The 14,842-nt window shown below is 43.1% G+C and overlaps 1 protein-coding gene across 10 annotated transcripts in view; it reads right to left on the bottom strand.

Annotated features, from left to right (window-relative positions):
* LDB2 (LIM domain binding 2) overlaps positions 1-14,842 on the bottom strand; it is a 382,402-nt gene that overhangs the window by 63,419 nt on the left and 304,141 nt on the right. For all 10 annotated transcript variants that reach the window (XM_036853159.1, XM_036853158.1, XM_036853162.1 and 7 more), the window contains 2 exons: positions 10,445-10,567; positions 7,684-7,767 (listed from right to left, as the gene is read on the bottom strand). In XM_036853159.1, the coding sequence (XP_036709054.1) occupies positions 7,684-7,767; positions 10,445-10,567 (207 nt within the window). The remainder of the gene's footprint in view (positions 1-7,683; positions 7,768-10,444; positions 10,568-14,842) is intronic.

The following is a 14,842-nucleotide window of genomic DNA, read 5'->3' as shown; positions in this document are numbered from 1 at the left end:
TGTGTGGCTACAGGATGATATGTGAGATGGGGAAGGGATGTGGGACGAGGCCGGGAAGCAGCAGAGGCCCCATCACGGAGGGCCTAGAGTGCCAAAGTCAGAAGCAGAGCACTTGACGAGGGCACTAGAAACTGTAAACGAGTCCAAGTTGAGTCATCTGCTGAGACCAACAAGGATGGGTATCCTCAGGCTCTTAGGAGAGGAGGAACACTCTGGGATGACCTGAGGTCCCCAGCTGAGGCTGGACAATGTGAAGTGGAAGCAGACCTACTTATAACAGTGTCTTCAACTCCCCGCAAAAGGGAATGTGCCTTATCCATTCTTATAAACACCCTGGCCCTGTCTCTTTTGAGCCTGGAACATAGTAGATGCCACCCCAAAAGTCTCTTTCTTGGTCAGATGATTGACTTAAAATTTAAAAACAAAGCCAAACTACCCCAAACCTTCAAGGTATAAAGAAGTGTTGTCCCTACAGTATCCAGTGGGCAAGGATTGTCCACTCTACTGTTGATGGGAGATGAATGAAAATGGCACATTCCATTTATGGCCGAGCCAGAGGTTTGTGGCAGTTTCCTTTAAATGCTTACCGACGGGGTTTCTGCATTACCAACCCTCATTCTTTCTATGGGATAGGAAATAGAACAGATGTCAATTATTTCGTTTTCAATTTTAAAGTCTTATTCTTTAAACCTATTTAAAGAAAACAGTTTCTGTGTACAGTAAACATTCACATATAAGAACTGCATATGAGAAATTTGAAATGATGGCAATTTGAAACACTGAGTTAGAAAGGGCTTTCACTTTGATGAAATGAAAGTCGAGAATTAAAGAAGCATGGGACTCCTGGGTGTGCTGACCCACGAGAGCTCTTCTCATAACTCTGAATACAGGGGAATCCAGTGAATGACTTGATTCCACCCAAGAGATAGGACCAGAGACCTGAAAGACTCGACTCTACCCAGGAGAAAGGACCAGAGACCTTTATGAGAGTGCACTTGGCAAAGAGAAGGGAGCTCCACATGAATTTATCTCACTGGAATCCAGCGAGGGCGGTGTTACATCCCATTTCCCAGATAAGAAAACAGGCTCAGAAAGGTCAATTAACTTTCCCAGGGTCACAAAGCTAGCAAGTGGCTGTCCTCTGACACATCCTCTTGTTTGTCTGACCCCTTAGCCCAGGACTCAGCATGAGGTGCTTCCCTGGACCATGCCGTGCTCTTCCCAGGACAAAACTTTCTCTAGAACTATACCACTCAGCTAAGCTGTACATTTTGGACCCAAAATCCTTAAACAAACTTAAAAGTTACATTCCAGCCGTGTGGAACTGTCTAGTGTTCCCCCAGCCCCCCAGATTTCTGCATCCTTCTCTGACACTGCTCATGGCTGACCCTCTGTCTTGTCTGCCTGGGACCATCTACTCATCTTTCAGACTCAATTCAAGGGCCAGTTCCTCCTTGAAGACTTATACGTTCCACACCCGCCGTCCAACAACTTCTCCATCCTTTGTACCTGGAGTCAGACCGTGGGTTTAAATCCCTTCTCTGCCACTCACCGGCTCTGTGACTTTGGGAAGTTACCTCCCTGTGCCTCAGTTTCCTCATCTGCAAAATAGGACTAACAGGAGTCCCGTAAGGTTGTTGTATTAAAAAAAAGACTCCCTGCACAGAGCACAGCTGCATGCCTGGCACACAGGAAGTGCTCAGTGACGTTAGCTAGCATAATGTGCATTACTGTACCCGGACAGATTTCCCTCCCAGCACATTTTTTTTCATTCTCCCCTACCAGGCAGTGATCTCCTTAAGGGTGTTGGAGACCTGGCACAAGAGTGGTGTCTTAGAGATGCTTGTGGAATGAACAGTGAATAATGGGCGAAGGGGATCTGGGGGGAGCTGAAGAGGCGCCACGGGCAGGTCTCATTGACTTGGACTTGTTCCGATGCCTCTCCAAGGGCACCCGGCCTTCCTGTGGCCTCTTCAAGGAATACCAGGGACAGCAGGGCCTACTGCTGTGTCCAGCAAACATGGTAAAGGACACGTTCCTGAAATCCCACCTCCTCCTCCCCTCTCTCGTTCCCTCGCCAGAATGCACTGACTGAGGGGCACCATCACACCCACGTTAGGAAATGACTCCCTCTCCAGGAGACGGTGGGCACGTTTTGTGAAACACACTACCCGGTTTCCGGGGTGCCTAACAGCCACTCACTCTGCAGGTCCGTCCCCAGCCCCAGCCCCAGCCCCAGCCCGGATAACTACCACAGGGACACTCGGTCAGTAAGCCCTGGCCTCCCAGAGGTCACCGAGGCGGCCTGCAGAGGAAGTGAGGCCAGGCCTGGTCAGGGCATCATCTCTGCTCGGCCGCCTCCAGCCTCTGCTCCTCGGGGACCAGCGAACCAGCCATTGGCCTCCAAGCACCGTGCACCTCCGACCTTGATGTGCTGGGATGTGCCCGAGGGAACGCAGGCAGTTTGACAACTCAAATCAAATGACAACGGCTCTTCTGTGGTCACTTCAAAAGCATCAGGTCGGGCTTCCCTGGTGGCGCAGTGGTTGAGAATCTGCCTGCCAATGCAGGGGACACGGGTTCGAGCCCTGGTCTGGGAAGATCCCACATGCTGTGGAGCAACTAGGCCCGTGAGCCACAACTACTGAGCCTGTGCGTCTGGAGCCTGTGCTCCGCAACAAGAGAGGCCGCCATAGTGAGAGGCCCGCGCACCGCGATGAAGAGTGGCCTCCGCTTGCCACAACTAGAGAAAGTCCTCGCACAGAAACGAAGACCCAACACAGCCATTAATTAATTAATTAATTTAAAAAAAAAAGTGGGACTCCTGATATTCATCCCACATTAAAAAAAAAAAAAAAAATCAGGTCACCAGAGTCCCCAGCAGAGTGCTGCCCACGCACCAGCATCATCATCTGTGTTCACAGGCTCTGGAGCTGGGCTGCTGTGCTTCGCAGGCTCCTTCCTCCAAACAGGGGAGCCGCCTTGGTGGGCTTTGCACATTCCCTGAAGGCAGGCTGCCCTGAGAGTGATTCGGAATTTCTTGGGAATAAATGAACTTGTTCTGGCGAAGCTAGGTGATTATAATTGCCTACCTTCTGTATTGCTTAATTTCGTTTCATGAAAGACAAAGCTTATTGAAATGTCAGATGTCTGGAGTATTTAAAATCTCCATTCCTCCTTTTCAAAGCAGGATGCATTGATTCTTAAAATTCTTCTACTGATTTAGAAGGTCTTGCGTTCATATTTGTCAACATAAAACGTCTGACCCCTTCTTCAGATACTGGGCATAGTTATTGAAGTTCCTCAGTAACTCTATTTAAACGACACTTCACCTGACTTTCTGAGGCTTGAGACAAAGGCTGAGTTCCTCAGAAGGATGGGGGAGCTCCAGGTTTTAAAGCAGTTTTATAAGTAAATGGTTTTTCTGACTGCTCAACTGTCTTAACAAAAGTAGGTGATAAGAGTACCAGAGAAATCTTAGATTCTGGTTCTAAAATGAAGAAATAACTTTTGTTTCTCCTTCTTAGCGACCACTGACCAGGCCAGGTCTCATCATGGAAGCCCGTGTGTCCTGGATTTGGATTCTGAGTTTGAAAATCTGCTCAGCCATGATTTGCCAAGTGGCTCATAGCTGCCCGGAGGGGTTGCTGATGGGAGGTTGGCTTCTATCCTGACCGTCTTCCTGAGACCCATGGGTCCTTCCCTGGGCTCTCATGGGCCTTGCACATCCCTCCATGTCAGCACGCCTCACTGGAGCTTTAGCCTACCTCACCCCGCCAGCCTTGCCCATCAGCCTGTGAGCGCCACCCTAGGAAGGAGGCCACGTCTCCACGGTGAAGGCCCAGCATCTGACAAACAGCCAGGAAGATAGAACGGGCTCGGTAAGTGTCCTGAAGCAATCAATAGATGAGTAAGTGATGGAGTGAGTGCAGGCGAGAAAGGCAAATGGCCACTGAACCAGGGTGCAAGAGCCGGGGAAATCAAGTAGTGTTGGGAGTACCAGGGTGACAGAAGAGAGCCAGCTGCCATGTTGCTCTAAGTGGTTCCAGTATGAAGAACAATGATGGACACCCAAGTGAACACTAACTGGGTACTTTCTGCCCCAGGCTCTGGGCTAAGCCCTTTACGTGGATTGTCTTACTTAATCCTCCCATTAAACCGTACCAGGAGCTGATATTACTTTTGGCGAAGTAGGTTAAGGACCCAGTGAGAGATGCTGACTCCCCCGTCAAGGCAGGAAAGACACGACCCAATTCCTATCAATATCGTCATTCTATGAAATAGTGCCATTTGCAGCACCATGGATGGACCTAGAGATGATCATAGTAAGTGAAGTAAGTCAAACAGAGAAAGACAAATAGCACAGGATGTCACTTATTTGTGGAATCTAAAAAAATGGTACAAATGAACTTATTTACAAAACAGAAACCGATTCCCAGACATAGAAAACAAACTTATGGTTACCAAAGGGGAAGTGGGAGAGGGATAAATTAGAAGTTTGGGATTAACAGATCCACACTATTGTATATAAAATGGATAAACAACAAGGACCTACTGTATATCACAGGGAACTATATTCAATATCTTGTAATAACCTATAAACAAGAATCTGAAAAAGAATATATATGTGTGCATATATATATGAATCACTTTGTTGTACACCGGAAACTAACACATTGTAAATCAACTATACTTCGATACAAAAATTAAAAAAAAACTATCATTCTACTTTCTTACTAGAAAGGCAGCAGTTTTGCCATGAAACACATAGATTCTAGAGTTCAAGTCCTGGTTCTGCCATTTGGGGGCTTGAAGCTGGGTGACTGACTTTACCTACACCATCTGTGCCCGCTCTCTTGTGGGGAAGGTACTGGTGCACGTGGGCCATTGTGAAGTTCAGCTACATCAGGATGTGTACATACAGCAGAGCCTGCAGCTAGCGCTACTTCAGATGGTAGCCTTGGAAACGCTACTCTCTATTGCCCCAAACCATACACAGTTCCCTGTGTCATTCCCCCTCTGCAGGTGTGATGTCCTCACTCTTCGTGGGCTGGAAGCAGAGAACTGCAGATGTGGTGACCAGTGGGCCTTGCTGACCCCAGGGTGAAGGCCACGGTTTTACTGATGACAATAAGAGCAACTGGGGGCGGGGTGCGGGTAGGGAGGAGGGAAATTCAGCCTTTATTTCTCTGTGTTAAATGCAGCTAAAAGATGTAATAAAGGATCTGTCCAAGATCTTAGCAGCGAGTTAGCGACCAAGTCTAGGATAGACTCCGAATTCCTAGATTCCTATGTGAGGTCAGCTGAGGGTACGTAGTGTGGAAATTCTTGATCCGCCTAAGGAGAGGCATGTTCAGACAGTTTAAACTAAATCTCTCCTGGTTCCTGACAAGAAGAAATGCCCAGCAGTGTAGGGCATCCTTCTGAATTCCTGTGGCTGGAACGGCACTGCAGACCCTCATTTGCCCAGACCTTGCTACCCACTCCCACTGTGCCAGGAGCGCCACAGGGAGCAGTTCTTAATGCAGAGCCTGGAGGTTTAGGAGAACATAGCCTCGGCTGCCTTGGCTGGGAGCACTCCCCTCTGGATCCACCCTCCTGGGCAGACTCTGATTTTCCTCTGAGCAGGAACCAGGGGGCTGTTTAGTGGAGAACGACCTGGCTCAGGGCTGCCAAATTGGTGGGCATGCTGGGGGTGAGGTTGTGGGAAGTGAAGCTGACTCTGGCTTTTGCCACGTCTGGATTTGGCTCTGGGGCATCTAAACTGAATAGAAAGAGACTCTTCTTGCGCACCCAAGAAGGGGACACTGCCATCCTCATGTTTAATCTTTTCAGAGGCTCCTGGCCCAGTAGCCCAGGCAGCCAGTTACTCCAAGACCTGGCTCCCAATTAACTCTCTCTCCCATTTCTCCTGGCTAATCCCTTCATGTCCCAGCATCAACAGACTGCTTGGAATTCCAACCCCTAACTCCTGCTCCCTCTGATGGAAATGTCCTTCCTCCTCTTTTCTCTGGTTTAACTTTATTCATTCTTTCACACACTACACAGGCATTATCTCTTCCATGAAGCCTTCTCTGACTGATTCTTCTGAGATGTCTATCTTGTTCTCCCATAATTTCATCTGGAAACTTCTATCATGGTATTCACCATTTTGCATATAATGTTCTGTCTTTATGGGTCTGACTCTCATAGGAGGACGTTTCTTGATAACAGGTGCAACGACTTTTGTCTTTGAATCTTCAGCGTCTTGCCCAGTGCCTGGCACATTGCAGTGAGGGCATGACTTGGAAACATTTGTCCAAATTATTCTTCACTTACAGAGGAGGAAGTCCAGCCAGGACATTTTAGCATTTCAATGTATGCAAACATGATTGTACTTAGAGGATTGTGAATACAAAACAAAATTCACAAACCTGCACTTAAGGATAAAGAAACAATAGCATAAACATTATGATGGGGTCGGGCCCTGGAGAAGTGGTCTTTGCAATGTGATGACTGCCATTCCACACTAAAAACCAGTGTGATATATTTTACCCTGTTAGACCAAATACGGAGGCTGTAAGTGTTATGTGGGCAGAGAGTTTTGCCTAACATTTAATTTTTTTTAAATAAAAATTCACTTTTTATCCAAACCAGAAAATCTGTTACATGTTACACAGAGAGTCCCTAAGAAGCCTTAGAAATAAATGTCTGTGTTATAGCACTGAGGTGAATTTCTTCAAGGGACTCTCTCTGGAGGGCACATTGAGCCTCCTCATAGGTGACTGGTCCCTGGGTACAGACGCAGAGGCTGTGAACTCAACAAAAGCACATTGGAAACTTGAGACAATCAGAAGGGACATAGTGCCAAAGCATTTTATGAAAGAGACATTGCTAGCCTTTGAATAATTTATTCCAGGGGTCATACAAACATAGAGAAGAAGCTCAACACTGACAAAGTCTAGGTTTGATGCTTTTTGTTAATTAAACCCAATCGTCTGTTGATCACAAACACACACACACACACACACACTGTGGTATAAGACATACATATTGTGCTACAATTTTCATGACAAGGAAACAACCTAAATGCCCATCAACATTTGCAAATGTTGATGTGGTACATGCATGCAATGGAATATTACTCAGCCATAAAAAAGAATGAAATAATGTCATTTGCAGCAACATGGATGGAACTAGAGATTATCATACTAAGTGAAGTAAGTCAGAAAGAGAAAGGCAAATACCATATATCACTTATATATAGAATCTAAAATACAATACAAATCAACATATCTACAAAACAAAAACAGACTCAGATATAGAGAACAGACTTGTAGTTGCCAAGGTGGGGGGTAGGAGAGGGAAGGATTGGGAGTGTGGGATTAGCAGAGGCAAACTATTATATACAGGATGGATAAACAATGAAGTCCTACTGTACAGCACAGGGAACTAGATTCAATATCCTGTGATAAACCATAATGGAAAAGAATATGAAAAAGAATGTATATATGTATAACTGAATCACTTTGCTGTATAGTAGAAATTAACACAACATTGTAAATCAACTATACTTGAATAAAATAAATTTAAAAAGATATACGTATTGTGCTATATTACCTCATTTTAATTCCTTGGCTCAAGATACATATAAACCTCTAAATTCAAACTCAGCAGGAAATATAATCAACCCATTGGTCTTACCCTGAGGTAGTTGAGGGTGAAATTTGTTAGCCCCATCCTGGTGATGTTTTTGGACAGCTGATCCAGGACCTGAGGATCTTGTGCCTAAACAGGAAAAAAATTGTATATTTTATCCCTGTAAGATGGTACCAGCAAGGTCCTCAACTGTGCTACAGCTGCTGAGAAATACAATCTGCACCTTGTCAGTTTTTCTCAGAGGGGCAGGCTGCTGGAGATAATTTAATTTACATTTTGAAGACACTTGCATATAACACTTAAGGACACTTTTGGATCAGTGGTGCAAGACCCATTGCCGGAGAGAATCAAACTGAGTCAGATGGGAGAAATGACTTTACTTCCTCTGTGAGAGGCCCTGTGCCTTCAGGAGGAGGGTCATTAAGTCCAGCCAGGACAGCTCCAAGGTCCCTGGCACTGCCGCCCACCCTGCCCCGAGGGAAGGTGTGGTCTGGATTTGGCAGAGCCATGCTTTAGGACTGGCCTTTGCTGCGTGTTGTGACAGTGTTGTTTTTAACAGCTTGGAGTCGAGAGGACTAAATGTGAAAACTTTGCAACTGCCATGAAATATACACATTTATTAAAAAATTCTAACTCTCTTCCCCATTAAGAGGAGGCTAGAAATAGATGTCCTCAACAATTTTCATCCTGCAGGACTGCAAGGGTATGCATAATATTTTCCAAAGTATCAGGCACAGAAAAAAAAGATGTAATGTTTTGCGGGCCACCCCCAATGTTCAGTTTGACCAGAAAAAAATGAAAATTCTTTGTGGATTCCATTGTAAAGTCTCTTAGTTGATGCTCTTTCTTTCTGTTTGTCTTTCCTTCTTTTTAAATTGATATAAACTGTTGCTAAACAGAGGAAGTCTTAAGTAAACGTCCCTTTGTCTCCACATCTGCATTCATGAGACCATCTAGGTTATACCAACACCTTAATTTATTCTTTTTTTTTACTTTAATTTTCCTCACAATGATACAACCAACTGGCTTTGTGTATATAAATAAAATGTAGGAGAAACAGTCAGAGCTTGTCATTTTTCATGCTAATTTCTGGAAAGGGGATCCTTTGTGGATGTGGAGCTGGTATTTATTGAACCCCTTCCAGGTTCCAGGAAGAGCTGGTTCTATAGCGACGCATCAAATAGTTGTGGTCGACCTCAAGGAGCTCACATTGCAGTTAGAAGACAGGATGATAATAAACCCATGGAAGGATATTTTTGCTTTCGTCATGGCCATTGTTGCTGATAGCCAATCACCAATACTTGCAGAGGTCCTACTATGTGCCAGGCACTGGCCTAAGCGCTTATGTGCATTGACTCTTAATTTTCAAACCAATCCTCTGAGGCAGGCTCTATTACTATACCCATTTTATAGACAAGGGACTGAAAGAACAGAGATGTCATGTCACTTGCCCAAGGTCACACAGGAACAGGGATTCAAACCCGTGTGTTCTCAGGCCCAGGCTCCTGACCACTACTCTACGCTGCTGCTTCTCTGTCTATTTTGAGACTAATAAGAATGGCTACTCCAGACTGCTTCAAGGAGAGTGAAGGGTGTGAACTGGGCTTTGAAAATTGAGGAGGACTCGGGCATGGATGGGCAAAAAGAATGTAGCAGGAGAGTGTCCAGCACTCAGGTGTACAGCAGAAAGCACAGGGTCGGCGGAAAGGGTAGAGATTGGACAAACCAGATGGTAGGAGGGTGTTGAGGACAAAAGCCTGGGGAGACAGCCTGGGTAGGAACAGAGGCGAGACAGACAGCTTCTCGGCCTGGGTGTTAGAGCCAGAACCTGCTGAATCGAAATCTTGTTTTGTTCCTTTTGGGCTGAAAAGCATTGGACAACTTATTAAACCTATCTGAGCCTCCATTTCCTTACTTCGAAAATAGGAGTAATAAACAATTCGCCTCTTCGAGTTACTGTAGGGACTAAATATAAGGTGTACACAATGCTTAGCACAGGCCCTGCGTATCAAACACCCAGTAAACGCTCACTACCGTGACTGTATTCTCTTTTCATTGTACAGGGTCTTAAAAAAATCAGGCTCATTCGGTCTGATTTTGCTCCAAAGCATTTTCGCAGAAACTGCTGCATCGCGCATTCTGGAAGAGGGATTTATTTAATTTGATGCTATGTGACTCCTTCTTAAGGGACTGACCTGACGAGTTCCTACCAAGTCTTACCTTTAAAAATCTCTCTAGGTTGGCATCAAATCCACCCTTGCACCTCATTTGTGCTCAATAAATTTGATGTGATTTATGGCCAAATGCAACCAAGAGGACCCCAGGTGTTCTGCTCCTTCCCAGCACTGTGGTTAGGAAGGGCACTGACACGGATCTGAGGTATGTGAGCCCCAAGTCTTGCCGGATGGTTCTAATCAAAACTGGAAACTGTTTCTCTTACTCTTTGTTCTATTTCTTTGCCCATTTATACACAACAGGTTTATTAGCCCAGGCAGAGCAGTGCTTGATAATGACTGCATGGAATTTAAGAAAAGTACAAACTGTTTATTGAGGTAACCTCAATTTGGAGTTTAAAATAATAAATTATTTTTTAAAAAGGCTCACAATGCACCAAACTCAGAAACAAAGGAGGGGGAAAGGGGCCTGTGGATGAAAATGGTTGGGGGCAAAACTCATAATTTAGAGTTAATCACCTAAAGTGTGAAGACTCTGGGAGTTCTTTCATGGTGAGAAAGCGGGGCTTCTCCTTTTTGAGTAAAATGAGGGGATGAAAGGAAGGTAGTAAAATAGAAATTAAGTTACTTACATGCATGGCAAGAATGCTTCTTGGGACTAACTCTCTGTATTGTCTAATGGTAAAGTGCCATGTTTTTATTCTCATGAGATCATCAAAGGTGAACTCCAAGATCAGTCTGCCTTCTGTACACACCTGGAAGCAACAAACAACAGACTCAGTGATTAGGTACTTTGTGATCACCACATTTTTGTAACTCACAGGTCAGCCACTCAGCGTGGTCTCCCTGACTCCCCTTGGGCGGTGCTGTATCTTGACAAAAATGTGACACAGGTGATGTATCCAAGGAGAACCAAGACAGGTGTGAGATCTGGAATCAGTGGGGTCAAAAGACAGCACAGCTGCTCACTAGCCATGAGCTAATGGTAACTCGACTAGTTACTACTGAAACTCCAGGAACCCCTATTTCTTCATTTGTAAATATACAGACAAAACCCATCTTATAGCAATGATTTGTCAAAAACTCCTGGCACACAGTGTGTCCCCCACAAAATTGGTACTCTTTCACCTCCTTTTTTCTCCACTTTCATTATGCTTCTACCATAGGAGTTTGAACTCTGTTCTAATCTTGGTTATGCTACTCTGGGAGAAAGTATCTAATAAAAGTATTCCTGCTTACGTATGAGTTACTACAAGGTTGCCCAACCACAGAAAGTTTTCATTTCCAAAGAGAAATGCCAGAGGGTAACGCTTAACCCAAGGCTGTGGGTATTAGTTAGTGACACGTGGAAAATAGAGGCACATTTAGAATATATTCCTTGAATCACATCCTATCAGCCATGACAAATTCTGCTTGCGTAAAGGGACAGGCTTTGGGGGAGCCAAATTAATTTAAGAAAAATATATATTATTAATGAGACAGAGTTTCTGAGGCTCAGAAACTCCTTGATAGAGTGATCAGTGACAGGGTAGCATTTTTATCTTCTTTTGAAAGTCAGATGATTTTTGGCATGTAGTTCTTATTTTATTTACCTTTCTTTTCACTGTTAATGACTTTGAAATGAAAGAAAATGCTGGGTAGTCTCATGGCACTCATTCTATCTCAACTATATGAGATAGGAAGTGGAGGCATAATATTGGTTCAGTTGTAATTAAACAATTACAGTTCATTATTCAGCCCATGTTTGCCTTAGAGAAGCAGTAGAAAATAATGGATGGAATCCTGACTCTATTTTCCACTTATTTTGCAACTTTGGGAAAAACAAATAAATTCCTTACGTTTCAGTTTCCTCATCTGTAAAATGAGGATAATAATATCCTTAGGTAGGACTGTTGGGAAAGTATATTAAATGAAATTGTGTATATAGATTGCCTAGTATTGTACCTGACAGTAAATGATAGTTTAAAGATGAAAGACATGTACCCAAAGAACACAGAACCCTAGACCAGGGGTTGTTGTAATGTCTTATCTGAGACCTGGGGGGTTTATGAGCAGTGTCTCAGGGGCTTTGCTGGGAAAAGCTTAGCCTCCACCTGGATGCTGAGATTCCCACTCACTTTCTAGACTCAACCAGAACAGTTTCAGTTTTATCTGTTTTAAATATTGGACTTCTGATCAAGCCTTTTTGAAGAAAGATTTCTCAGACTGAGAAAAGAACAAAACTTGGGAAATCACTGCACTACACATTAAAAAAAAAAAAAGCAATAAACTGAATAGGGAAAATGATCATTTCTAAAACTATAGTCCATGAAGATAATTAGCAATTTATATCAACCTTTTATGAAATATTAATAATCACTTCCTTCTTTGGGAATTTAATACAAAAAGCCACCATTTATTGAGTTCCAACTATGTCCTAGGCACTGGGTTAGGTGATTTCTATTCTCTCTAATTTAAGGTAATATTTTCTTTAAACAAGTGAAATACCAGTGCAGGAGAATTAGTAACGTGTTGATAGGGCACCACTTAAGAAAGATGCTAATAACATCTGCCATCTTCATTTTATCAAAGGTCTCAGAAGCACTGTCAGATAATTATTGATAATCTGGGTGAAGACCTCTAACTCAGGGCCAATTAGCAGAATCTGTGGGTAATTTCAGGCATTGGGCTCTTTGCCCCAAAACTCCTTGGCTGAGTGGTCTTCAGAGCCTCATTTTTGGCAACTTTGCCATGAGAGTCAAGCACAGTGAAATTGGGGAAGACTTCAGCGTCCCCACCTCACTCCTCTAGAGCCTCATCAGCATCGGAATTAATTTACCAAGGTTTTCAAAAGAGCTGCATGGAGATTAAGACACGCAATTCCCCCTGGAGTGTTAACATGACAGAAGCTACCTGCAGTGGAGGCTTTCACAAAGGGGAGGTAACTGCAGCCAGACATTGACAGAGGAATGTATTGACAATACAGGACAGGGAAGGGATATTTGGATGCTACAATCCTTTTCTTTTAAAGAGGGGGGATTATTGGCTGTTTAAACAAATATTAGCTAAGTTAAATGTCATCCTTTTTTTATTATCTAATCTGTTTGTTTTGTGTTTATGAACCATAAACCCAAGCAGAGAGTGGTTTCGGTTTACTTCTACTGGAATAGAATTTCATAAAGGGAAGGCCTGGATGGAGTTCGTCTGATGAATTACTCAATTGGAGCAGCTCTAAGGTCAAGTTAAACTGTGTTTTTTGTTTACTGTGACATAGCAAACCAGCTGAGGACTCTTCATGCAGGCAAACTGCTACGGGCCTACAAAAGGGAACATCTCAACAGCCTTGCACTCCTCCTTTCTCAGCCAAAACCAAGAAATCATCTTTATCCAAGGCATAGCATGTGCAAAAGAGGAATCCTGAGAACTGAATCTAAGTTGATTGTGTTGGGTGTTTTCTTTAAGGGACATTAAATGACTGACTTCCTTGAACGAAAAGATGGAAGAGAATTTGGTCACTGCTAATCTTCCCCAAGTAATTCTACCCACAGCCTCCACCCAAGCCCTATGCAGTCTCTCCAACCCCTGCCCCCATCATGGAGGTTAAAGGAAACTGAAGGCTTTGTGATTTATTTTATATGCAACAATCAGCAAATGGAATAGAGGCACTTAAGAAAAAAAAAATGTATATATTCCTTGTTTGGAAATTGTAAAAAAAAAATGGGCATAACTTATGAAGGCGAATTAATGTTTTCTCTTTTCAGAAAAATTCTGTGCATTCCTTACAATCAATACAATTAATGTAGCTTTTATCTAAAGTTGGCCTTTTTTTAAAAAAGCTGCCTTTCACTTGGAATCCAAAATCAAAAGGGTCCCCAATTAAGAAAACATTTTCTGTTGTGCTGAATTCATGTTACCGTACTGTGAGCTCTGACATTTTGTTTCTGTGGTAACCAAAATCAGCTGATTAGTTGGCATGGCAACAGAAAAGATGTAATCCCAGCAGACACACTCTAATCAATGCCCCCAGCACAGATGGTCTCCGGAGGATCAACAAGAAAGAGGCTGGCAGGCGTTCAGCGGATCACGTGCTAGTTTGAGACTAGGCCAGGAACAAGAGAACTAAAAAAGAACATTTCTCAAACTAACCGGTAGCTTTTTAACCCTTTTCTTTCTTTGACTAATTGTAAAGCAATACTGACCATGTAGTTGTATAATAAAATGATTCTCATGTAGCTTTTATGAAATACAATGTACTTTTTAGGTGGGGATGTTCATTTAATTTTCTTGGCCTTTATGCTTTGAACAGCATGCATGGACTAGTGCTTTTAGATTAACCATTGCAAAAAGCTCATTGTGTTTTACTTCGAGATGCTGCATATGTAAATGCATATGTCAATACATATATATATACATTTATTAGAGCAATACAATCATTGATATTATAGTAATTTGGTTAGAGTCAGGATAAGAGCGTAAATGTATAAATCCTGGAGTATAACATGGTAACATGGTGTACAGGCTAAGGTAAGAATGATGACCTAACTGTCAAAGACATGAATGAGGATTCATATTGGAAAACTGGTTGGTATTTCCATGGTACTTTTCTGCAGTAGTAAATAATTTCATAATAAATAATTGAGATCAGAAAAAAACATGAACCTATGTTTACAGAAGTGATAAGGGTGTCCAGTAAAGGCTGTAATTATGGTTCCAGTTTGTGAGCCCCCAAAATAACCCAATATGTACCCCAGAGAGGAGTTCTTTCACTATCTGCCAGAATTCACACCCTCAAATACAATTCAAGGGGTCTTTGACTCTGAAAACCTTGGTGACTGCTCTTCTGATTATTAAGCCTTGTTTCCAGTTTGATTCGAAATTGAATACAGAAAAGAGAGGCTTCATAATGTGTGTTTAAAAACTCTAATTACATATTTATCCATAATCTATAATGTTCCTAGGATCAGGAAATTGCAAAACATGCAGTATGGTCCTGAGGAATATTAAATATTACTGTTGATTAGGACTGCGGCTGATTTTTGATTCACCAGTTG

This window comes from Balaenoptera musculus, chromosome 5 (genome assembly GCF_009873245.2).
Source record: "Balaenoptera musculus isolate JJ_BM4_2016_0621 chromosome 5, mBalMus1.pri.v3, whole genome shotgun sequence".
Lineage (NCBI taxonomy): Eukaryota > Metazoa > Chordata > Mammalia > Artiodactyla > Balaenopteridae > Balaenoptera > Balaenoptera musculus.
The sequence above is the reverse complement of the archived record's forward strand: the minus strand, read 5'-3'. Positions and strand labels throughout refer to the sequence as shown.